Consider the following 26,317-nt stretch of genomic DNA (forward strand, 5'->3'; position numbering starts at 1 on the left):
GGTCTAGTTTACTCATTATGTAATTTGTTTTTTTATTGATTTTTTGGAAATATACATTTGCGCAAAACAGAGTTTTTAGTAATTATAACTAGCTAACTACTTCCATTCGGACTTAATTTTCATATTTTTTTTTTTATATATTGTCAATAGAAAAATGACGTCAAAAGGAGTAAAGTACATAGCAGTAATTGCCTACACACGGCCAAGGATCGCAAATTACAATATCACGCTTTTGTCACGGTAGCCGCGCTCAGCAAATAGGCAGTTGGACGGCATTCAAGAGAGGTGAGTCGTTACATCTCTGATCAATTTTATTCCGATGATTGATAACCGTTTAATTATAACAAAATCGAACTTTTGATTTTCGCCTTCGAATTTCTCAGCTTTCAATAAAAAACATTGACCGCCTTATGTCTAGTGATGACGCGAAATGCTCACCGAAAATAAATTCACGCTCAATTTTATATTTAGATCGCTTGCTCGGTCGCAGATGAGTTTGCCAGTTGAACGCAGGTATTATACCGATCACAAATCGCATTTATATAAAAAGTGAAGTGTTATTAACAAACAATAATTGTATGCTATGGTAAGGTGAAGACGCGATTATTACTGTACGAACTCTTCAAGGTAAATCCGTGATACTGGTCAAAAATATCTCTTCAACGGTGATATACAAGTTATTCATACCTATTTTCACACAAACCCACGCAAGCACAATAATATGTTTTAGTAGCAGATACTCTCATTGAAACGAAATGTCGTGTTGTTGGTTAGGCAGTGATAGCTTCGCTGGGTCCGTGTGAAAAAAGGATATTATTAAATTATAAAATTTAAAGGAGACTGTGGACGTTATCCAATCCACAAATGAAACTAAACTTATTTAACATATATATAGTTTGATAAAACATATGGAATCTGAATTGTCACCAGATGAAGAAAGAAATGCACCACCGTTGCCGATAAAAACATATCAATGGGAGGATCTGCGAAGAGCTCGTGAGGCCGGAGGTTATCCCTGGACTCATCTACTGAAGGTCCCTCTCGAAGGTGAAATAACAGCAGAAGATATAATCAGGTCGACCACGCCGAGAAGAAGCATGTCTCGCGAGTTCTCCAAATCTCGTACTCATTCTCCTGTAGACCACGACATGCAAAAGATTCTTAATCTTGATTCATCACCTGGAAGTAGTAGAAAACATGATGAAGAAGGAAAAGATGAAGGAGTACACATACCAAATTTTTCTAAAGAAATATCATTAGATTCAGAAGAAGATGTTTTGAATCATACGGCACCCCCACCTCCTCCTGTACATTTAGTGACGCCTGTAGAAGTACCGAAAAATATTTCTCCGAAAAGTATCCTTAAGCGACGTGCCCCAGAACAACAATATATAGGCATGAGTGAAACACGTGAGAAAACTAAATGTTGTCATCCCTTGGTAAACAAAATAAAACATTTAGCGGATAGAACATTGCACAAGTTAGAAAAAAGTGAAAATGAAAAATCACCTTCGTCAAAACGAAAGAAAAATGATGATATTCAAGAAATACGTCAATTAAAAAATTCACCAGGCGCAGTACGTCGGCAAAAATTCAGTGCAATTAAATTAGGAGATTCTGATGAAGTAAGTAGAACTATAAGCACGGATACACCACCACCTAGGAAGAAAAAAGAACACATTTATGAGGATATAGACGAATCAAAAGGGCAAGATACTGAAAATACTGTGTCTTCTAGTCCCGATACTCAAAACAATGTTATAGAAGAGAACAAGAAAGATGATTCTTACGGAGAAAAGAAATCGAATGCGTCCTGTGATCCAAGCTTAGTAGCTGAGGATACTTCATCACTCAAAAACGAAGAACATATTATGGAAAAATTGCATAAAAAAATGGATTTAGACTGTGATGCAGTATCAGATGGCGGTAGTGACACAGGTGAACCCAGAGTCGAAGAAGAAACACAAAATGAAAGTAAGGTGACTCGTCCAAATGACAATTCATATAATATCACCATAACCGAAATTACTGACGATGAATCAGCAAACAATATGGAACAGTCTAGTACAATACCAATAGAAGCCTCCCCAAGCCCTAGCCCAAGGGAACTAGAACGTAAACGGAAAGACGACTTTCAAGACAACGATTGGTCTAAACAGAGCAGGTAAATATTTAATAAACATTTCGGTTATACTCCTACCTATGCGAATATTATACTACTCTTTGCTCTATAATTATGAGTAACACAATTGTGACATAACATTTAAAACACATGCAAAACGAACGCGCTTGCTTCTTGGTCTGTTAAATATAGCTCTGTCCGAAATGTCTTCCTGCACAGTAGGTAAGCTCTTTAAATTGTCATCAGCGATCAGTGCTCGCAGTTGCTTTTACGCCGTGATTAGTTCCTTTACATCCCTGCATTCACAAACACGCTATATAAATATGTATTAAGATTTGGGGCGAAATGGTGGACTGAAGTAATTTTTGTAGATACAAATCAAATCTAAATTATGGGTGGGGTATAAATCCTATATCTCTATAATTCTATAGTTATGAGTACTTTGCGTCGATGGACATCAGAAGGTGGTACCCCTTTAGAAAAACCGGTGAGACCAACACGAGAAGGCAGTGTTCAGTTATATACACCGGAAGTCCGTTGCGCTTGCCAATTTTTTCAATCGGTTTCACTTTTACCGGAGCGCGTAAATCCAGTGGGCACTAGACCAACGTCGCGAGCTAGTAATATTATTTCAAATCTAAGGTAAGCACACCTACGTTAATATTAAGACGTTTTTCATACTTTATGGCGGGAATTACGACTTGCAAAATCTAAATAAATTTGAAACACTTGAAAGCTTTTTGCCCGGTGACTGCTGCGTCTAAAACGAGCGTCGGCGGGTGTCCTAATTATGATACGCGGGGCGTGTTTGTGTGCGTGCGGTTTAAATATAATTCTCTTTGACACGACGGGTTTTTTTAATTTATGCGACTGTTTAAAAACTTTGAAAGCAAAGCGATTGTTATAATGAAAATAATAGCGAATAATGTATTCTATGTGTATGATAAGGGAAATCAGTAATAGACAAGATAATATTAATAAAATTTTCCACTTATTTTCAGTGATCACGAATATGAAATCATCGAGAAGCCACCACCTAACATTATTTACACGGCACCAAGCGTAGACGAAAAACCCACAATGGTAAAAACCGATGACGAATTATCGAGTACCACATCGTTGGAAAGAAAATATTTACAACATACATCTGATGAAGAAGAACCTATAGATGAAAAAGAAAATGATATTGAAGAGAAAACTGATAATGAAATTGTCCTAAGCGCAGAGGCTTTACAAAAAGACATCGAAGATAGATTTTTTGTAAATACACCTTCAACGGTATCAAGGACGGAGTGCGAAGTTAGCACAAGCCAAGTCGATTCATCCGCATTAGAAAATTTACCGTTAAAACGAGACAGTCGAACGAAAAATGGAGAGAGAGTGGATAGTAAATTACAACAACGTTTTAAAGAAGGCACGGGAAAAATTAAAACGCAAGCGGGAAAATTAAAAACTAAAATAAATAACTTCAAAATGCCGGATAGACCTAAATTTAAAATGCCTGAGCGACCTAAATTTTCAATGCCTGATAAAAGTAAATTTAGTTTACCGGATAGACCACGAATGAAAAATTTCAATATACGTGAAAAATTATCATTGGGAGACCGAAGAAAATTTTCACTACCAGAAAGACCCAAATTTAATGTACCCGATTTCCCAAAATTCAAAATGCCTGAAAGACCTAAAATAAATTTTCCTAGTCTTGGCAGGAAAAAGGACCAAAAAATTGAAAACGATATAACCGAATCTAGTTCTGATTTACAAAATACAGCTACAACAGCTACAGTTGATTTTGAAGCAAAAACATATCCAAGGCTGTTTTCTAAGAAGAAGAAAACTCCTTTACCAAAAACTTCTTCATCCCCCACTTTAAATAGGGACGACACACCACCACCTACATTCACCTTTACTCGGGTAAAAAAGACTGGTACTGAATCCTCTTACCAATCAAATGATTCTGAGCAACCACGTGAATATGGTAACATTGACCAGGACGATAATTTTGGTAGTGGAGAAGAAGGTGGAAAGCAATTTGAGGCAACTTATGATTTCGATAAAGTTCCGGATTATCTCGATGAAGATGCTGATTTTAAAGCATCGTCGAATTCACCTTCTATGTCTGCCCTATCACCTACAAACCAAGAATACACGCACATTAACGAAATAAACAATGACGAATTTTTTGTTCGACCGAGAGGAATATCTCGGGAAAATATACAAGTAAGAGAGTACTTAAGCGACGAAATACGACAGGCATTTCAAACTCCTAAAAATGTTCTTGTTACTATGGGAAACGACTCTAAAGGTGACGAACATATGTATGCTAATGATATAGACATTGATAACGATCTGATCGATGATAATGAAAACTTGAAATATTCAACGGAAGATATCAACGATAGAGACGACGGCTATTATACGTTCCCTCCTGTTAGACCTTCTAGAGCCAAAAGAAAGAAAAAAGAAACTGAATCAATCAAATACATAGATGACAGTGTGACAGCAAGTATGCAATTTAGTGAAGTAGATTTAGGAATGTCCGAAGACCAACTGGATAACCAAGAGACAAATGAAGAGATAATGGATGACGGCTTAAAGGATAGTCATGAATTCATACAATATACCTCAACTGATTTACGTTCAATACACGAATATGCAAATGATGACCTTATAGAATATCCTGAACAACCTATTCAGGCACAAACCCTTCCAATGCCACCAAAAAGAAAAAAGAAGTTTGGCAAACAAGAACAACAGCACTCCTCTATGTCTGATTTTAAAAGGATAAATGAATCTGGAAAATTAGACGAACACAGTGAAGACGTAAGTAATACTTCATTATTAAAACAAAAGTAACTAATAAACACATTTCTACACACTTGAAACCCGCGATTAAAGTTAAGCCCTGTCTAAAGGTTTTTGTGATAAGACAGTTATTTTTCACTTGTGCAGCAACGTTTATTAAACCTAATTAAACAGGCATTGTATAACTCAAAATGTCAAGTCTATGTTGTTAACATCTTGTTTTTTTTATCATTAATGATTATTTTAAAAATATAAATTTTATATATTTTTTTTAATTGTTCATTCTATGTTTATGATAATATAACATAAAGTCAAGCAAAATAAAGATAGGTATAAATTTGATACTTATGTAAAAATTCAGTAGAATATTTTTATTTAAATTAAATATAATCGATTACCTATAACTAATAGACCTAAAATAGATTTATATAACTGCCAATAAATTAAGCGAAAAAATAAACTTCCAGTAACATTGATCTGAAGCATAATGACGAAAATGAAATAATTTCAACCGAATGTTACCTGGCAAATATCCAGCGAATTCATATTATACATTTGGATGTAATGCGAAATATATTTTTGGATGCCAAGCTGTAACCGATTGTTGACCTAGTTCAATAAGAATGGCTTCGTATTAACTATTATCTCAATAATTATATATTAACTACCTATGCCCCGCGGTTTACCCGCAGTGCTCCGCCCCTGTTGGTCTTAGCGTGATGATATTATATACCCTTCCTCGATAAATGATCTATCTAACAGCGAAATAATTTCTCAAATCGGACCAGTAGCTCCTGAGATTAGCGCTTTCAAAAAAACAAACTCATCAGCTTTATGATATAAGTATAGGTTGACATTAAAAATAATTCTGAAACAAATTAGTTTTCCCAGTATATTTAATATTTTTTTTTACAAAATCTGATACAATAATTTGTTTATTTACCAAAAGTTTACTTCTATTCTTTGTGATTACTAATACGATGGAAATAGAAATAATACATGCATTTATCGCTTTCAGATAATCGTTTATCGAACTGAACACGAATACACAGTTCCTCTAGCTGAAACGACCACAGATCCGAGCCCAGCGCCACCCCGTAGAACTCGATCCAGAAGCTCACGTGAACCATCATTGTATGATGATGACCGTACATCACGAGGCGCCGAGTCACTCACCCTTGACACAAACCTTCCCCCAGCAGACGACATCTCTATCGAAAGAGAGAGTCGTCACGAAAGTCCTGGATACGCAACTGTAGATAAAGGTATAAGTTCGCCAACAAAATCTGCAAGGAGATCAAAGAGTAAAACACCACCTGTCAGACGCCGTAAGAGTAACAGTTCAGAACGTAAGTATTACACAGTTGGTGGAGGTAAAAAAGTTGCGCCAGATCGCCCTCCTAGGAAAAAATCTTCAGCTAGTCTTATGACTTTAGATAGTTTCGCCAAAAGGTCAATTAGTGGCGATTTTACTCAATACGTTGAGATTGATGAACCACAGCCTGAAGACGCTCACAAAGATCTAAAGTCTGGTGAGATTTTGAGTAAAATGAAGGACAGGCCACTACCACCACCGCCTCGACCACCAAGGGATCCCAAGAAAAAGAAAAAATCTATGGAAGACACCGACGAAATTCAGGAAATGCAGACATCCACTTTATTAAAAACGTCATCTCCTTATGTGTCAAGTGAATTTCAGCCTAATAATGTAATAGAAATTGAGGTTTCTACTCAAACTGATCCTTTACCTGAAGATGTTGATTTTGATCTAGATGAAAATTTAAACATATCTATGTCAAGTTCGTTGAGAGATCTTGTTAATGAAGACTCTATAGTGGGTAAAAGCTCTGATAAAGCGACTGATGGCCATGGAACTAGACCCACTTCGAGATCTGAAAAATCGTTAAGACTATCAGATCCAAAAATAACCGATTTATCAAAGCCAAGTGGTATTGGCCGTACCTCACCTACTGTCATTTTAGTCGAAAAGCGCGTTTCCAGTCCGACAAGAATAAATGAACGCGATGAGATATTGACAGAAGCGTCTTTAACAGTGCAGCCCATAGATGTCGTTGAAGAACAGATACCTGAAGTTCCACCCTTACCTAAATCTAGAGGTCCAGCAACGACAGTCTCTCAAGCTGCTAAAGAAATTCCAACGACGGATCGTGCCCTTGAACGGGTATCAGACGTCGGTAGAGATATTCAGTTGGATAACTTAGTTACGCAACGATTACAGGTTAGAGATTTAGATGTTGGAAGATTGAACGTTTCAGAATTGCAAGCAAGTAAAATACTTGTTTCTGATATAGAAGGTATGACATTGCATGTAAATGAATTAGATTCAAAATCAGGTCATATTTCAGTAAGTGGAATAGAGTTTTCCCAGTCAGTTATTGACGAAATTGCAAAGAAATTTGCTGAAATATCTACGGTCAGTGTGCCGCAGCCTCCAGCCGAACCACAGCCACCAGTGGTTCCTACATTGCCAAAACCAGATAATAAAGAAGAAGAGACACAAACTGAGATAAAAGAGGAAATAAAAATGGCTGTTGACCACAGTGAACCTTTATCTCAACAACCCCCACCGACCCATAGCCCCACACCAATGGTAGAAGAAAGCATTCCACCCCAAAGACCTCCTCCACCTGACTTAACGCCACTTCTATATTCGTACTTGCAAGATATTGCCGCACCACCGCCGACCCTTTACTTCCCCCCAAGGGTTAGAGAGCCTTCTTTTACTGAACTACAGGAACTTCATCATGCAACACCGGCGCCGCCAGTTCGTAGAGCGAAGCGGAAGCCAGCTGCGGCACACAGCGAATCCAGTTCAGATGACGCAAGACCACGGCCTTCGCCTCGGCGAATGCCTGTTCCGGTCAGAACCCCTGAACCAACCATAAAAGAGGCCGGCGCTCAATTCATTCGAGTCTGTCACAATTCGATTAGTAGAGCAGTACGGAATGTATTTAACTCCTTCATGTCCTACGTAAGTGGCGTACAAGACAAGAGAGATGTTCAAATGGCAATGGTAATTTGTCTAGTACTGGTTGCTGGCTTAATTATGTTCGGTTTAAGCGATAGTAGAACGGTACACCATCATCATTGGGAATTTTTCAATCCTCCCGATATACCACAGTAAGTAAATTTTATATTTTTGTCACCCTGGATTTTATGTAAAGATTGGTTATTTTCAAATTATAAAACAAAAGTAAAGAAGCATTTCAGCAAAACCAAACTTTCCAGTATGACTTAATCTGTAGTTTAATAAAATTGTAGATATAAGTAACTGTCGTTATTTATTCTTTGAATTTTGATGCAAGAATGGTTGTGTACTGTGCTAGTGAGTCGTGATTTTCGTTAAAATCGATCAGGATTGTTTCAATATGGGAAATTCGACGGCGCACACTTTAGTTGCACCGTTCCCACTTTCATTAATGTTTCCTTCACGACACAATAGTTATTAAATGTAAACTCAAGGCAGCTGTATGATTTGAATATTGTACGAGAAAACGAAATTATGTACCTAGGAACTTTCAATAGTTTGTCATGTGTAAGTAATTGTATTAAATTAATGTTGTGTTCATCAAATGGTAATTACACCTGTGATTGTCGTCGTTGTACTCCTTTCTAAACGAAATTTACTATCGGCTAAGCTAACAATACTGTTAATAGCAATCGCTTTTGCGACAAAACGATTTCATTGTTCGAAATTTTCGAGAATTTAAATATTGTTATAATTTTATAAATTTTTTGCAATCTTTGTAGATAATGGTAAAATAAAAACTAATGTTAACTAGTTGTAACGACATTAAATTATTTATTAACCGCACAATATTCATGTAGGTGTGGTCCAATGTTATGCATTTTGTAAATTTTGTTTTGTTGTGTAAACTCTAATAAAGATTGTTAACATGATTCTTTTTTTTATCAACCTTTTATGCATAGGAAATTGATAAGTATATATTGCATATATAATATATTTACTTAAAAATGTATGTACATAATAATTTAGTACTTATAGGTATTGAAATTATCAATAAAGTTGGTTACTGAAAACTGATAAATTATACTAATTATTTCTTAGTGAATATAAATTCACTTAATTAAATTAGGAGCAATTGCCTATAAATATAAAATTTACTAATCGAGTGGATTTACCTCCAATTTACTGAATGAAATTTACATTAATTGAGGAATAAAAACAATCACAAAGCTAAAGTACAAAAATTTTAACTTAAAATAAAAGAAAGCTTTGGTTGATTTCTTTTATTGGCCATACAATGGCAAAGCAAACAAACTGTCAACAAGTCACTTATCTTTACAACTTATAATGATTTTCTAGTTTGTACAATTCACAAAACAATGCAAGACAATATAAGCAAAAATCAATAAGTTTACTGGAGAAATATTCTGCCCCTTATAGGAAAAATGTCACATTGTCTCCTATGAAATAATCCAAACTGATTTTTATAAGTTTCTATCTATATTCAATTTGAAAATAGCAAATACATAATATATTTTAAAACAAATATTTTATATCATTTCTTAGGCTAGCTAGTGTGTATGACATAATAATAAATGTATTTAAAAATCACATTGTATCTAAACCTTACAATTAAATGAAACCTTATTAAATAATTAATTTTCACACCTATATCATTTCTGCTGAATCTTTGATGACACCAAACAATCTGTAATGAAATATAGATAAATAAATGTCAATGTTCAATTATTTTTTTAAGTTCACTAGGCTCAGCATTTCATTTAGCTCAGGTCATAATATTATATTTCTGTTTTTAGTAACCGCACATGCAACAAGCAGTTCTTCTGCACATGAAGCAATATAAATTTATATTTAATTGGTATATTGGAGCATACTTATTAGTAAACTATATTCTTAAGGGATATACATTATACATACTTACATAATATGCTTTTTAAGATAATATGTTATTTCGCCTCCTCTATATACCACTCTTCACATAGCTGTAACATAAATGTCCCATTCTCTTTTAATTTCCCTCATTCATAATCAAGTGATTCCCACATTTTCAAGAATCGAGTTTCTATGCTGAAAAAAATATTTATGCAAATTGAATAAAAAAGTCAATTGAAATGTCTCATTTACCAAAATTAAAAGTCTAGACTTAAGAGGAGGCTCCCTAACATAATTTTTGGCACTGAGAGACCGGTTAGACCGCTACGGTGCTAGACGCTAACACAGCCGTAATAAAGTTGAATATCGCGTGCGCTCTTTGATCGCGTTCAATCCGTTATTTCGTTTATACCTTACTAAAGTAATAATTGATCTAGAGAAAAAATATCTTGGGATTGGATAGTAAACTATATTTTCTTACTGTTAACATTTATTTCAGGCAAAGTCTAAGTAAGTAAATCTTTTAAAAAATTTAATAATCCTTAAAAAGGCATAATTTTTGAATAAAAAATGAATCAAGCGAAAATGTTACAATTACGTAACTGTCTTGTACATGGAAAGAAAAAGACCCTCAAGAATAAAGTTCAATTTTGATTGTATGTGTGACTGTTTCAGAATATTTATGCAAATTCACATAAAATTTAGGGAGCCTCCCCTTGAGTGGTCTTTTTTGTTGTTTTTTTAATTTGAGTTTGTTTCCCTGTAATCCTTAAAAATAAATAACCCATGTGATGCAAAATACAAATAGGTTTGGAAATACAAGTGCTAAGAATCATTAAATAAAAGGTGACTTTAAAAATGTTAAATAAAGTAGTATCAATAGAATTTTAAATATTTGTTGTTTTTCGTAAGCATTAAACCTAAAGGTGATTATATTTCACAAATATTTTATTTATCAAATAAATATTTTACTGACTTCACATATGCATTTGCAAGGTCTATGGACTATTTACCTCTGGTGTTTTTCTCAAAGAATTTGTATCTCTCATAGAGTGGTATCAGCAGCGTCTCTGGACTTCAGATGTATATATGAGAGGTTGTGATCAGGTGAGCCACATACTTATCGCTCAATCTTGAGCCTGTAAGTAAAAAGTTATGGAAATGAAGTCTATGAGACAGTTAAAAATATTGAAAAGAATCATGTATAATAAGTGTTTTCGTTAAAGTTTGAATTTTTTTTATTAAATCGTAAAAAAACATGAAATGACCAAATAAATAAATATATGAATACTAGATTTAATAACTAAAATGAAAATGTAAAGTAATAGGAATGAAGATTCACGGTGAGGAGCTTTTGGGCTATAAGTCAGCTGACTACTTTCATTACTGGTTTTTGAGTACGGGTGTATGTGTAGGTGTGTATGTTAGTTACTTACTCTTTCACTCAAAAACTACTGAACCGATTACAATGAAATTTAGCACACATAAAGAGGGTAACTTGGATTAACACATAGGAAAGCTAGTTTTAAATAATTAAAATCGAACAGTCAGAGAAGAGCAACTACCTACTTACCTAAGTTATTATGACTTAGGCCCTATTATTCTTATCCAACAGCAAATAATTTTAATTCAGTGAGGTTTTTTTTTTTCATTTTAACTATTTTTTGCATATAATCCATATTTTAGCATACTACAAAGATATAACGATAACATAATATTTTATTATTAAAATATATCCCATTATATACAGGAACAACTTCACATTTTCAATTTTGAAAACAAATCTGATTTTTAAAATATTAAAAACACATTGGTCATTGACATTTGACCAACTGTCAGAATTCAGAAGGTTGACGTTGACATCGCGGCCGGCGGCGATGCAGCTGTCAGCGCCTAAAATAATGTTGCCAGTATTATTTAAGTCAAATTCCTTATGAATTGGGGCAAATGAGTATGAATAGAGACGAATAGGGTTATCAAAATACCCATTTATGCAAGTGAATAACAATAATCACATGAATCTTATAAGTATAAAAGTTTTCTAACACTTGAAATTATTGAGTAAAAAAATTATTGAGCTCAAAGACCAGTCAGTAGGCTCAATAGCCTTCATAAACCACTTCATCTGAATAGTCAATTCTTTACACACTTTCGTTAAGTATTTTAATCGAATCCTTCTGTTCAAAAGAGTCCAAATTTTCTATGAGGTACAAACACAGTTCAAATAATAGAATGATACAGGGGCAAGACCTCAGGGCAAGACCGTTTTCTACAATATGGCCGATCTGTCAAATAAATAAGCCGTGGGCACAGCCGTGGGCAAGAAGCTTATATCTTATGCCGTGGGTCTTTCGTGGAAATTATGTTATCTGTGCCAAGATAACAAATAAAAATATGATGCAAAAATATGGTAGAAGAGCTGTGTAGAAGAGGTTTTAATATTATGCAGTATTATTATATTATTAAATATGATTCTAAAATGCTAATTTATTTAAAATGGAAACAATTCGATTGGTTCCGCAGGATCACGGTCGTCCGAGAGGCTAACGTTGCTCCGGTTTGAAAAAAAAGATGAAGGGTTCAATAATCCTGCTTCGTGGTCTTAGATCATTAGAGTCGATACATATCAAACTCCGGTAAGTCCACTCCCCCACCAGAATTGAGATAACAATAGCGCCAATAATTGTGAATTGTAAAACTAAACCAGTCTCTACTTTTTAAATTTATTTAAGTCCACAGGGTAAGTCAATCGCATCTCTATTAAAATAAGGTTTAAAGTAATTTTTTTTTTTTTCAAACTCCGGTATGTCCGACGACAGTCGTTTATCAAACTCAGGCAAGTACATTCGACCGATCACAGCGCAGTATGGCACCAAGATGGCTGCCATTTCTCTTAATTTTGTTGAAGCTAACACGTGTCGCCGTCCCCGGAGAATAAAATTATAATCGCCATTACCATAGTTTTATTGTTATGCGATATTTGAAGCTTACGTAGCCTAATACATCTATACAATTTTTTTTTGTAATTTTTCTCCTGTAATCCACAAAGTTATAACTTATTACAATAATATTCCCAGCACATATTCGTATTTGAAAATAAAGATAGTATAATGATAGTGAAAAGTGAACTCTATATGTGTTAATAACTATTATATTACAATAATATTCTCGGAAAAACGAATCGGCGAAATAGCGATGAACGCCTATTATCATTTTATTCTCGTAAAAATATGTTTTGGCGCCATTCGTATGACCATGTAAATCTTAGATGTAAATCATGATCACGATGATGATCAGGAAGACTGATTTTTATTACTTTTTATTGTGTTCATTTTTAATATAATAATAGTTGATTACTCTAATATTGTCTTATTAAAAAACCCCAGAGTAAAAGTTCATTGGATATTATCCATGAATGCATTGTCCTATAGTGGTCCTATATGATATGAACGAGATTATATGATAATTACACAGTTGACAGATATATACTACGTTGTGATAATTAGTTAGTTTGTATTAGTAAATTTACATATCAGTCAAATGCTACAAACTTTTTAAATTTTAAGTATCTCCAGTTCTCTTAAAGTTATCAAAACTATTTTGATACGTAATTAAACACAGTAATTAAAGGTTAAAAATTAGCTACTACTGAGCTTTTTTTATCTCTCTACGTCTATTGCTTGGCAAGTTATAGTTAATTATCGGTTTTTTAATTTCTCCTGAACAGTTGTGTTTCTGCAGTTATCATTTTATTCTCCGGGGACGGCGGTGTGACCAATGCTTTTAAATCGTTTTATTGATAAATGATGGAAGAAAACAGTTTTACTATAGAGGTGGTGGTTCTAGACACAGCAAGGAAAAAAACAATACCAAAAGCTAAAACAGACAAGGCTCAGAAAACAGCTAAAAGATAAATGAAACTAGACGCACAGTTGTAAGTTATTCCCAGACATGAAGCCGGCCGTACTGAGATTTTTTCAACCGTTTTGATTTATTGACTTCTCTCTTTGCTCAGCAGTGGGATGCTAAAGGTTAATAATAATAATTTCTATCTTTTAATTTATATATTTTATTTTAATGTCCAATACTTAAAACGCGATAAACTATCTACCCATTTCTACCACCTCAGTACGTCCCAAAACTTGACTTCTATCAAATCCCTGTCCAGTCCATTAGAGATATTTCAAATTCCTGTGAGTCCAAGACGATGCTTTTCAAATCCCGGTAAGTTTTACTGGTAAATATCAAACGCCTGTATGTCCAGATTTAAATCTAATTTTGTGGCATAATCATCAAGTTATGTATACATTTCTTTTTCTTTGTAAAAATAATTCTAATGTAAGTATTATAATTATTAAATTATACAAATATTAGAATTATTTTTACGAAGGTTAGGTTAGGAAGTTTTTATACAATATAAAGGGTTTCCGTGTGGTTTCCGTATTTGCGTGTAGCGACAAAGCCCTTGGTCAAAGCTTAGCAAAAAGTGTCGTCACAACTGTCTTTTGGTCTTTCGCAACGCGCGATAAGGAACTTCATTCCAATACGTATTGGATTCTAATAGTATTAATAAGAATTTAGTTATTTTACATTATACCAAGAAGCTTATAATATCTAATACACTGGAGATTGCACTATGAACGTTGACTTGTCACGGGAAGGTATGACCTTGAATGACGCCTGGTTGTTTTTTTGTCCCTTTCACACCTAACATGCATTTAACCCACAGTTACTGTTCTGTGATTTAACCGCTTTAGTTAACATCTTCAGACGCTCCAAGAATATGACAGTTGCCGAACAGTGACGAAGATTTCTATGCGCATTATTACTTTTACTGTTTTAAATTAAATCATTCCAAAGCTCATAAACATTTTTTAATGGTCAACCATAAACAAGCACTATCGTGTGGAACGACTATTATGCGGTTGCGCTTCGGAAAATCTTTGTTTGACATTTAGTCGCATAATCCAATTTGTCAAAAGGGTCAAAAAATAAAAATCTAACTTGTCTGAAACAACTTGAGTCTGTGCGATTGTGAAATTACTCTGGTTTAGGATTTTTGCTCTTTGTAGTATTATTTTAAGTATTTAGATCAATATGCTAATAATGGATGTGTTTTTAGTGCATTGTTCAAGCGGGAAAGTGTAGGTACATAATTTAAAATATTACATGTTTATAATAATTTTTCTACCGATTACTTTTGATTCATATTCCTTTATTTGCGATAGTATTGTTTGTTCCTTCAATAGCTTCTGGTGCTAATTGCGTTGCAAGAACATTAAGAAACAATGAATAATTTACGTAATTCTTTGTTTAAAGTGCCAGTTTAAAATATAACGCACTTATTTTATTGATCCAAATGTACATTTCTTTGTAAGAGCTATTAGAATTATGATGTTCTCTACACTTTTGCTATGGATGTAAATATCATTGTAAAATAATCAATATATTATTAATTAAGGTACTTCAATAATTTTTTTACATTACTTACAAATTCGACAAGAAAACCATTTACTGTAGTCCTTATTGACCTATGTTATGGTTTAATATCATATTATATTGTAGCATTCTGCATCCACAGTATTTTACACATACTTGCATGACTACTACTTGAATGATGACTACTTGCACTTACAAAGCATGACTCATGCCGGTGTGGAAACCATACAAAACTTTTAATGTGCAATAAAAATTTGTATTCAATAATAAACAGCCAATCTAAATAAACATGATTCATACATTACTTGTGAGATTTTGTATCACTAAATCACTGTAAATTAACATGAATACAGCAATAATGCCCTTCAATTCATCCTTACAGTGTGTTGTGTGTACCTATCTCAAATATATTAATTATCATTTGTATATAAAACTGTGGATAAATCAAAATATGTCAAATATATAATAATTAAGATACAATGAAGCAGTTTTTATCTCCTTCATTGTTTCCATTTCAAATACTAATTGACGAGATGTGTGCATAAAATATGAGTTCATGATATCAATTGTACAGGAATATATTATATTGATAACAGTACTAAAATAGAATGATCCTTTGATTATTTTAAATGAGCTCCATGTTTTATAACAGAGAGTAAATGTGTGCTCTAATTGCTTTGATTTAATGAACTTCAATAAAAATGAATTTGTATGTATTAGGTATTGTTTAAAAATGTTGGACTTTACAACCAATCAACTTTTAACAATAGAACTAATAAAACACACTTTAAAGATTGTATTATTTAACCCTATGTTATGAAATGATTGCTTCTGTCTGCTGCCAACTACTAAGACTTTTTTTATATATGCAATGTACAGTAAAAAGTGAGGATTTACTCATTTCTATTTCATTTTTCTCTTAAGTACAGTCTTACATAGTGATCTCTGTAATTAAATACTCTCATCAAATCTCTGTTATAAAATACTCATGTGTTTGTCATTGTTTTGTATTACCTATAGCTAATTAGTATAATTCGTTCAGAAATATATTTATTTAAGTTAGCATAAAATATGTTATATGAAACTTAATTAAAAATTGTTATAATTCTTTGTATTTTATATTCATAAGCAAGGCAACTATATAAATAATGTAAATCAAAATCTATATTAGTAACTACAAACATGATTTTATAATGTTTAATATATTGTCTTAAGCATAAGTTACATTACAGTAATGTTAGTTTTTAGCTCTTCAGTGTAAGAAATGAAATTATGTATAATTAATTGTGATGAAATAAAGTTTTGTTGAGAAATACTAATAAGAAATAAAGAACATACATTTGATCAGATCAGATTAGATCAATTAGATCAGATCCTTCTATTAAAATGTAAATGTATTCTTTCTTCATGTCCATAAAGACTGATTTTTTGTTGTAAAGCAAAGAACATCCTTCAATTAAAAGTAAAATGTGATTAACACAAAATAAAATTTATTATTAATGTATATTGATATTCTTATTATTCTGTACTAGTAGTCAATAGACTAACGAATTACATTTTTTACAAAATGTAACTATTTAATATTGTTGTACAATATATTACTGTTCCTATAACTTACATATACTTCAATAAAAACCATGATGAATTGTTCCCAGATGCCATGATGCGTAATTGGATCACATCAAGTAATGCCAACAGAGGTATGGTTTGTTTCATTACTGCAATAGTTGTTCATGCCACAACATTTCCACCAGTCTCTACATGCTTATTTATTCATGTGCTTCTAATTCACCCGTAACATTTATTTAAATTTTCAATGCTAATACATGTGACACATTTTCTTTTTCGTTGCAGCATTATTAATATAAATTTTAAACATAGTTTCAAACATCAATAATCATTCGATATGATGACCTCCGAAGAATCAGATTCGTTAAGTACCGTTCCATCTGATGGCCATCCAGAAGATGTATCAGGTTAGTTTCTGTTTGTTTCCATCCTCCTAACGTTATCTCACACATCTGCCATGTAATTTTGATTATTTTTGTTTTGATTGCAAGATTTACATTTTACATTAGTTTTCATTAGTGTCACCAAGCCTCGTGTAGCGTTTGTTTGCATTTATATTTTTAATAATAAGTATAACATCCAGATGACACCTGATATACTACGTTTCTAAGAAAAAAGGCGACAAGTGTTCATGTTTAATACTATAGTATTTTAATTGGTACAACCTTGTCGGCGATGTCAAACAATTTTAACAGTCAAAATCTACTGGTAACAAGATCAACGTAATCCATATTCAAAGTAACAGACTAACTTGAACATAAACCTATAGCTTCAGGGACGGAGGAGGCGCCCTCGTCCATGGTGTCCAGTGAGGCGGAGTCAGAGGGCAGCGTGCTATCCGAACGGCATGACGTAGTGGACGGTCACGCGAACGACACCACCGAGCTGGGCCAACATTCGCAGGACAAGACCTTGACGCCGACTATTGATGTCCGGAACACCGGCAATATCATAGCTTCGTATATTTCTAGCAGAGGTGAGTTGTTTTGTAGAAGATGGTTATTTTTGTATATAATCCAGATTGTAATAGATCTTTTATGGACACTATCTTCTACAATGACTATTATAGACTTAATTTTGTGTTATTTTGTAACAGACTAAAGAACTGTTAGCTCATTGTGTAAAATCTTTGCTATAGCTACATCATTCATGATATTTCGTTTAAATAAATATGAATATAAAGTCACTGGATATATGAAGCAATGTTGAAATCTCTCATGAGGTTCAGAGTTGCAAAACCAAATAATGTTTCTCATTGTTATTATTACACTCCAATTGTTGATTCTGAGAATTCAGTGATAGTGTGTAATGAGAATATAAGTTTGACTTTTGAGTTTATTATATTACATATACTAATAACTTATTTATACTAATAATATACAGCTGAAGAGTTTCTATGTTTGTTTGAGATCTCCGGAACTACTAGACCGATTTCAAAAATTATTTTACCATTGACCACCATAAGTTGCATATAGACCATGGGCAGAGCCGGGTCGGTCTTCTAGTTATCTAATAAAAATAAGCTGCTTTATTCTTAGAAATTTAATTGAATATGTATGGCAGGATCAATGTTACCATGGGGTCAGTACAAGGGGCCAACCCTGGCGCCCCCGGACTCGGACCTGAGGCCAGGCGAGTTCGTCATGCGGCTGCTGTTCACGGAGTTCACGGTGCAGGCCGAGAGGAAGATGGAGGCTGTTATGGCTGAACCGTTGGTATGTTTATTTGTGAGGGTAGATTTGAATATTTGTGTATAACAGTATAGGGATAGATATCTAAGTGAGGGAGAGAAAGATTACTGTATAAGATTACTGCTTTAGTTAAGCAATTTAGTAAAGAAATTTGTTTAACACATGTATTAATTTCTGTTCATGTGCTAAAGCTGAAAGTAATAATAATTTCTGATAATTTTCTTCTTAATTACTATATCCTTGTTAAACAAACTTCACAAAACTGTTTTAAATAAACATTACACACAATCCTACCCATGCTTAAAGTGCATAATGTTTCTCAAGTTACTTATATTGATTTTTCTTTCAGGAGAAGCCGCTAAACAAGACACTACAACGGGGCGAAGACCCCCAATTGGACCAGATATTATCCGCCTTCGGTACGGTCGCGGAACATTGCCTGCCCTCCCTGTTGCGGGCGCTCTTCGGCTGGCTCGAACGGCAAATGGCCGATTCGCCGCAACTAAGCGAACAGGCGAAGAAACCGCAGCAAGATCTGAGGAATAAAAGGTATGGTTGATAAGAAACGAGGGTATATTGGGTGTTGTGGATGTATTATTATCATAGAAACAGAGATACAGACGGACAAGGAAGTGGTCTTATAAGGGTTCCTATTGAGGTTCGGAGCCCCAAAAATGGCCTTACAAACAAGAATTTGATTGGTTGTTGTTAGTTTTACTGTTTGAATGGGTGGTACATTTTAGTTAATGTAGCACCCATTCAAACAGTAAAACTGACAGACAGACAGTAAAACTAACTAGCAGTAAAAAAAAATCAATCTTTTAGCCCAGTAAAAATATTTGTATATGTATAGTTGCTGATATCTTGGATCGATATTAGTTGATGAAAGATCGGATGAGCATTTTCTAACATAATTTAATTATTTAAAGAATATACTTTGTTTTACTGTTATTTTTGTTGTATATAAAAAAGGGTGTCATGTATGCCCTTGAAGTGAGGGCAAAAGTTAATGTTTTGTCTTGTTTTGAATCATTCTTAATTAATTAAAAGTAGACATTTGTTTATGTTTCTGATTTAATGAGCTGATTGTGCATTTTTTACTTCTTTAGTTTTATTTATTTCTCATTGTTGTATGCTTAATCTGCATTAAGAGATAATATATTGTCTTAAGTAATGGCTTCTATGTTATTGAACTTCTCTTAAGATAATAATATGTATAATCCATTAAGCTACTCAAACGATTTTTTATCTATATTTATAAATATAATTATTTTATTTGCCTAGAAATATTTCATTTATATCTACCGTCTAGAAAATATATGCGAGAGCAAATGTCATTTAATTGTGGATAATTATATTATGCTATGCGATTTATTTGTTTGTTGTTATCTTATTTATAAAAATCTCTTTTTCATATAAAACTGAAATAGAATAATAAAATTAGAAAGAAAGAGGTAATACATATTTAAAAGTATCACAAAAAAAAAACAATACATGGGAATCATACCCTTAAATAAAGAGCCCATAAGATATGGACTGATGGTCCTATTATATAACGTGTTGTCCTAACTCCTAACACATGAATTTCGTTTCATGTATGTATAAGGCCTATACGGGGTGGAGATTTGTAATGCCATCCGAAGGGAAAATACTATTAATATTGTAGAGAGAATAAACCTCTCAAGATATCATTTTACAAGAAACACTGCATTCCACGATTTCCGAAAAATCGATGGCTTAGCCTGGGAATCCGAACCGACTAAAATGAGTTTAAATTACTTTTTCATTTCATCATTTGTTAAAATCCAATTATAAGGTGTTATAAGGCTGAAATCTCTGACAAACGTGAAAAATCATCATCTACAAATTTTCCACTCTGTATAAGAAAGATGAAAGGATATGGGCATCTTATCCTATTGATGTGAAACATGTTATATGCAGCCAATTTTCCTATTGTGAGAGCGTCCACCTCCGGTGTCTATTTATTGAATAAACATACTTCAATACTAGTTCTATTTGGATATTAGTTTTACAAAGGTCAAAGCGAAATTGATGATTGACTATGGCGATTTTTTTGTTAATTACTCTGCGCAAATTAAATGTTTTATTATGTTGTTTAGAACAGGCAGCTAGTTTATAAATCACTAGCTGTGCTCCGCGTTGCTACGCCCCTGTTAGTCTTAGCATGATGAAATGCCTTCCTCGATAAATGGGCTATGTATCTACCACCGAAATAATTTTTCAAATCGGACCAATAGTTTCTGAGATTAGCGCGTTCAAAGAAAGAAACATCAAACAAACTCTTCAGCTTTATAATATAAGTATAGATTAATCTGAGTAATTTTCAGAAAGTCAAAAAAAAAAGAGCTGTTCACCAGGGATTCGAATCCGACCTAAAGACATCTTTGGTCGATTTTTTTTTATTCAATTAAGTGAGAGTGTGTTCCATTTTAATAAAATTTTGAGTTTAATTACGCTTATGTTGCTTTCGTCAAATTTAGCTATGCAAAATGGGAACTAATGCGAAAGTTTATTTATGTATGTTTGTTTATTATGTATAATTATATTATACTCATACTTATAAATGCGAAAGTAACTCTGTCTGTCTGTTACTCAATCATGCCTTAACTACTGAACCAATTTGCATGAAATTTGGTATAGAGATATTTTGATACCCGAGAAAGGATATAGGATAGGTTTTATCCCGGAAATCCCACGGGAACGGGAACTATGCGGGTTTTTCTTTGACTACGCGGGCGATGGCGCGGGCGGAAAGCTAGTTATGTATATTTGTTTGTCATTCACACTCACCATAAACTACTGAACTCATCTTCCTAAAATATGGTATGCAGACTATGGTCTTAAAAAATAGCTCCTTTATTCTGTTACTACTAAAGAAGCAAAAACACTGCTTTTTAGCGAAATTAATATTTGATACTAAAATAATACTTTTCAATTAAAAATAAGTAACATTATGACAGTAATTAGCAAAATAATCATAGAAACTTGTGATATAATATCAATAAATTACTCTGCGAACTGCATACTATTTTGTTTCTTAATTTTTATTTTTTTAGCTAGTTAATTCGCTTTCGCTATATTGAATTATTTTCATGTAACATAAATAAATAAATAAAGTTGGCTATAATTGAAATATGAAAATAGGTAAAGGCGTTATGTGTAAATATGTGATTGTATTTCCATTACTCTGGCCTGATTGGTGTGCTAAATTGGTAGTTGAAAATTAGTTTTGTGCTTTTCATGTTAAATTATTTTCAAAGATTTAATGATTCAACAAAAGTATAGGTAACATAGCTTTTCTTAAGTTTTCCCAATATTAATTTAAAGAATTGATTGCCATTCAATTGACTACAATACACGTGTGTATTAGAGACTGTATCTAATGTTAATGGACACTTTTAAACGTATTCAACGATCTTTTCTAATGGTAGTGAGTGACAGGTTTAGTCTCTTATTTGTTGAGAATTAAACCAAATATAAAGATTTCGTCGTTAAATTTATGGTGTAAAAATTGTAAGTGGATTCTTTTGTTACTTTCAGATAGTAAATTAATGTTTCGCTAAATATCGATTTAAATTTTAACTACTACAGGTGTAAATAACGACGTGTTTTTTAACACACTTTTTCATAACGTCAAAATATAACAAATTTACATTATGTACAATAAACTCTTTATTCCCCCAGCATAATCTACATAGTATCAGGCAGTGGTGCCGGTACAGAGCAAGTGGAGAGGAGCTGCGAAGAGTTGCACGCAGAGAGAAGAGATCTAGCAGTAGAGTTTCTCTTTTGCTTGGCTCTTATTGAAGTGTTGAAGCAATTGCCTTTCCACCCGGGACATGAAGACCTAGTGCAGTATATAGAAAATGTCGCCTTCAAGAGATTTAATTACAAAGAGGGGTGAGCATATTATTGATTTTACTATTATGCTGACATGGAAAAGTTTCTTGTACTATTTCTGCTTAAAATTTCAAATGTAAACAGTGTTTATACAGGTGAAGGCAAATATAATAGATTCAAATTCATGGTAATCGATTTTGCCGTTCTTGAGACACAATTGATGTAACTGGCGCATAGTGAAAGTACCTGTACTATGAAGTAACCTACTGGGATGTTGTTGTGTATTATTCAGTACAACTGAAGACACAGTTTTTCAATATTTTTTTTTTAACTTTGTAGCATTCTAGTAGTAATCTTTAATAATCGCTTATTATTACTTCTCTAACAAAAAATTTACCTTTTCTAGGCTACAATCGAATCCGAACGCAGCCAACGTGCACATAATAGCAGATCTATACGCAGAGGTTATAGGCGTCCTCGCGCAATCGCGTTTCGCATCTGTGCGCAAACGCTTCACCGCTGAACTTAAGGTACGTTTTCTGTTAAGTTTTCATTTAGATATTTAAATGAATGCTGACTTTGTCTCACTTTTATGGGTATAATTTTAGAATTAATTACAAATAGTGTCATTTAAATCTCTTGTGCCCATAATGTGTTTTATAAGACAAATGACAACATACGCATTTTATAATGATGACTTGATGTATTGTTGAAATTGTAATATTATTCCTCTATTCCTATAGGAACTAAAGAGCCGGGAGCCATCCCCGCACACAACACAGTCCATCATATCGCTGCTAATGGGAATGAAGTTCTTCCGGGTCAAGATGGTTCCCATAGAGGAGTTTGAGGCCTCCTTCCAGTTTCTGACAGAGTGCGCTCAATACTTCCTCGAAGTTAAGGATAAAGATATACGACACGCTCTGGCTGGATTGTTTGTGGAAATATTGGTGCCTGTGGCTGCGGTAAGTGGAGATATCTTTGTGTTCTAGTGTTGGAAAGGAATTAATTGAAAAGGATATTTTCGTACCTAAACTTGAAATCCACTGAATAACCTTTGAATTAAGTTACCAATCAATATTTTTTAAGACTTATTGTAAGTTAATTGTAGGTAATAAGTTGAAAATATTTAAAAGTTCCAAACCAAAGAATAGTAATCATAGTTATAAATCTGGTTTTCTTTTTTTGCCTTAATATAGATACATCGAAGATTCTAACTTAAACTTCTCAAAAAAATAATGATAAATAACATATTTCAACCGATTTAAAACCTTAATCTCATTACAGACGGTGAAAAACGAAGTAAACGTGCCGTGCCTCAAGAACTTCGTTGAAATGCTGTACAGCCACACGCTGGACGCGAGCACCAAGTCGAAGCACCGGCTGGCGCTGTTCCCCCTCGTGACCTGTCTCCTCTGCGTCTCCCAGAAGCAGTTCTTCCTGGCCAACTGGCACTGCTTTCTGGCTATGTGCCTGTCACATTTGAAGAATCGCGACCCGAAGATGTGTAGAGTCGCGTTGGGTAAGGATTCTTGATTCTGATAGGGTTTTTTTAAAGCAAAATTGATTTCTGAATTTCTAAGTAGACTTAGATAGGTCAACTTTCAAAGTGCTACATTTTCTTAAAATTATATTCCATTATTCAGCAATTATTATCAATAAGAAATTACCCAGCAAGGCATAAATGGTAACAATTTTTAACAAATACTTTCATTTCAGAATCTCTATACCGCCTCCTCTGGGTGTACATGATCAGGATAAAGTGCGAGAGCAACTCAGCGACACAATCTCGCCTACAGAGCATCGTTAATTCGCTCTTCCCAAAGGGGTCCAAGGGCGTAGTGCCACGTGACACGCCGCTGAACATATTCGTCAAAATCATACAATTCATCGCACAGGAGAGACTGGATTTTGCCATGCGTGAAATAGTTTTCGACTTGCTCATGGTGGGCCGACCTATAAAGATAATATTGACACCGGAGAGGATGTCGATCGGTCTGCGCGCGTTTCTCGTAGTGGCTGATAGTCTACAGCAGAAGGAAGGAGAGCCGCCGATGCCCAGGACTTCTGGGACTCTACCATCTGGCAATACATTGCGAGTAAAGAAGACTTTCTTGAACAAAATGTTGACGGATGAAACTGCGCAGTCGATTGGTATGAGCGCATACTTCCCATATGTGAGGAGGGTTTTGGTTGAGATATTGCGTGCGTTGGATGCGCACTACGGGAGGCCTTTGATGTTGACAAACACACAGAATGTTACTAAAGAGCAAGAAATCAATACGGGAGAGAGGAAGCCGAGGATTGACTTATTCCGGACATGCGTTGCTGCTATACCGAGGTACATGTTTAGCAATAACTTTTAATAATATTTTTGTTTAATTTTGCGTGTAATATATATTTTAAAAATAAATCCGTAATATTATGTTTGTTTGTATTCAATATGCTTAATAAATGAGTAAACAGAAAGACAAGCAATGTATATCATATTATCCTTTTCATGTTTTAGGTTAATCCCAGAAGGTATGAGTCCAAGTGAGCTGGTGGACCTCCTGTGCCGGCTCACGGTCCACATGGATGAAGAGCTTCGTGGCCTCTCCTTCCAAAGTCTCCAGACCCTCATAGTGGACTTCCCGGAGTGGAGACAGGATGTTCTGGCTGGATTCACACAATTCCTTGCTAAGGAAGTACAGGTATGGCTGAAATACTACTATGTAAGTAGTATTACGTATATTAGTATTAGTATACGGTTCATCCTGCTCTATTATAGACCAGAATGTTTGGAAATTATTTATATAGATTTTCTTGTGTTTGATTTACGTTTACACATTTAGAAATTAAAGATGTTAACGGATTGTAAACGCGATTTCTTCATTATATTGTTATCCTGACGTTTCTCATACTTTGCTTGTATTAAACTAAAAAAATAAATTATTTCTAGTGTTGTTAGATTTTTCAAAGTGAAACTTTTATTACATCGTCTCAAACTTTTTGGTCTGTGTAGCGCATGTCGCGTACGATACGTACGATAATTATCGTACAAATACGATAATTTTTAGTTAAATGTCTATAGTGTGAAAAAAAGTTTCACTTTTACCGTGGTTTCATAAAACCACACAACATTTTTTTTGATAAGTTGTTGTTGCTATTCTATAAGATAATATAATTTAAAATAATTCTAGCACATCAAAAGATTGCCATTCAGTTTAATCCAATAAAAATATAATAATTTGAACTAGGTCATATCAATGTGTTGCTATTACACAAAAAAATTCATAGGCATTTTTAAAATATTATAATGTTCCCCATATTCCCAGGACACATCGCCCCAACTAGTCGAGAACGGTCTTCGCATGCTACTGCAGCTGATCACCAGCTGGAAGAACGGGGAGCCAGCTCCATCAGCACCACCCAAACTGGAACCTTTAGCGTCTGTGATACGGGGCGCGGAAGCCCTGGGCCTGGTGATGCTGTGCCAGTGCAAGGCGTATCCGAGACGATTGGCTGTTCATATCTTGAGGTGATTTGCTAATATAGATTTTTGTTCTATGAAAAAGACATGTGTGAGGTTATATAACAGCTTATTAGGAGAAAAACCTTGATGGTCAAGGATAGAAAGATGGGGCTCATGACATTATTGCACGAAGCTTTGTAATAAAAACTAAAATAAATGTGTCTACGGTTTATTCAGAAAAATAAAGACTAAATGACCCGTGATATAACAATAGAATGTAATAGTCACGCAAAGCGCGCGTACACAATTAGTAAATAAATTGTTTAAAGCGTGCGTACACGAGCGCGGCCCACTGGAATCAAGGCGACAAGAAATTCATTTTGTTGCCTAATTCTTGGCACCAAATAGCATTATTGCGTTTTTTTATATTTCATTGCTACCATTATAGGTGTCGCCTCATCTGAACGCTTTTTTTTCTAAATGACTAGTATCCA

General features: G+C 34.0%; 3 protein-coding genes across 5 annotated transcripts in view; 2 read left to right on the plus strand and 1 right to left on the minus strand.

The window, feature by feature from the left end:
* LOC123705206 (succinate dehydrogenase cytochrome b560 subunit, mitochondrial-like) overlaps positions 1-11,630 on the minus strand; it is a 43,802-nt gene extending 32,172 nt beyond the window's left edge. Inside the window, exons 1-4 of one of the 2 annotated variants that reach the window (XR_006753271.1) lie at positions 11,383-11,630; positions 10,823-10,948; positions 9,859-10,004; positions 9,585-9,624 (exon numbers count right to left, since the gene is read on the minus strand). The gene's annotated coding sequence lies outside the window, so the exon portion shown is untranslated. Of the gene's footprint in view, positions 1-8,896; positions 9,625-9,854; positions 10,005-10,822; positions 10,949-11,382 lie in introns of those variants that run through there. The other variant, XR_006753270.1, reaches the window with a different exon arrangement.
* Positions 494-8,848, plus strand: LOC123705204. Of its 2 annotated transcripts, XM_045653896.1 has the most exons (4): positions 494-627; positions 931-2,164; positions 3,124-4,945; positions 5,946-8,848. In XM_045653896.1, the coding sequence occupies exons 2-4, from the start codon at positions 1,098-1,100 to the stop codon at positions 8,070-8,072; spliced, it is 5,016 nt and encodes a 1,671-aa protein (XP_045509852.1). In that variant the 5' UTR covers positions 494-627; positions 931-1,097; the 3' UTR covers positions 8,073-8,848. The 2 variants fall into 2 exon arrangements, with proteins under 2 accessions (XP_045509852.1, XP_045509851.1); XM_045653895.1 differs by lacking the exon at positions 494-627 and having other exon boundaries at positions 655-2,164.
* Positions 11,631-14,784: 3,154 nt separating the features above from the next.
* Positions 14,785-26,317, plus strand: part of LOC123705207 (protein furry) — a 112,769-nt gene continuing 101,236 nt past the window's right edge. Inside the window, exons 1-13 of the mRNA XM_045653899.1 lie at positions 14,785-14,957; positions 16,904-16,948; positions 17,103-17,224; positions 17,587-17,793; positions 18,381-18,532; positions 18,858-19,057; positions 22,214-22,429; positions 22,776-22,899; positions 23,113-23,334; positions 23,657-23,891; positions 24,089-24,710; positions 24,879-25,062; positions 25,687-25,889. Of these exons, the coding sequence (XP_045509855.1) occupies positions 17,155-17,224; positions 17,587-17,793; positions 18,381-18,532; positions 18,858-19,057; positions 22,214-22,429; positions 22,776-22,899; positions 23,113-23,334; positions 23,657-23,891; positions 24,089-24,710; positions 24,879-25,062; positions 25,687-25,889 (2,435 nt within the window). The 5' untranslated portion in view covers positions 14,785-14,957; positions 16,904-16,948; positions 17,103-17,154. The remainder of the gene's footprint in view (positions 14,958-16,903; positions 16,949-17,102; positions 17,225-17,586; positions 17,794-18,380; positions 18,533-18,857; positions 19,058-22,213; positions 22,430-22,775; positions 22,900-23,112; positions 23,335-23,656; positions 23,892-24,088; positions 24,711-24,878; positions 25,063-25,686; positions 25,890-26,317) is intronic.

This window comes from Colias croceus, chromosome Z, assembly GCF_905220415.1.
Source record: "Colias croceus chromosome Z, ilColCroc2.1".
Lineage (NCBI taxonomy): Eukaryota > Metazoa > Arthropoda > Insecta > Lepidoptera > Pieridae > Colias > Colias croceus.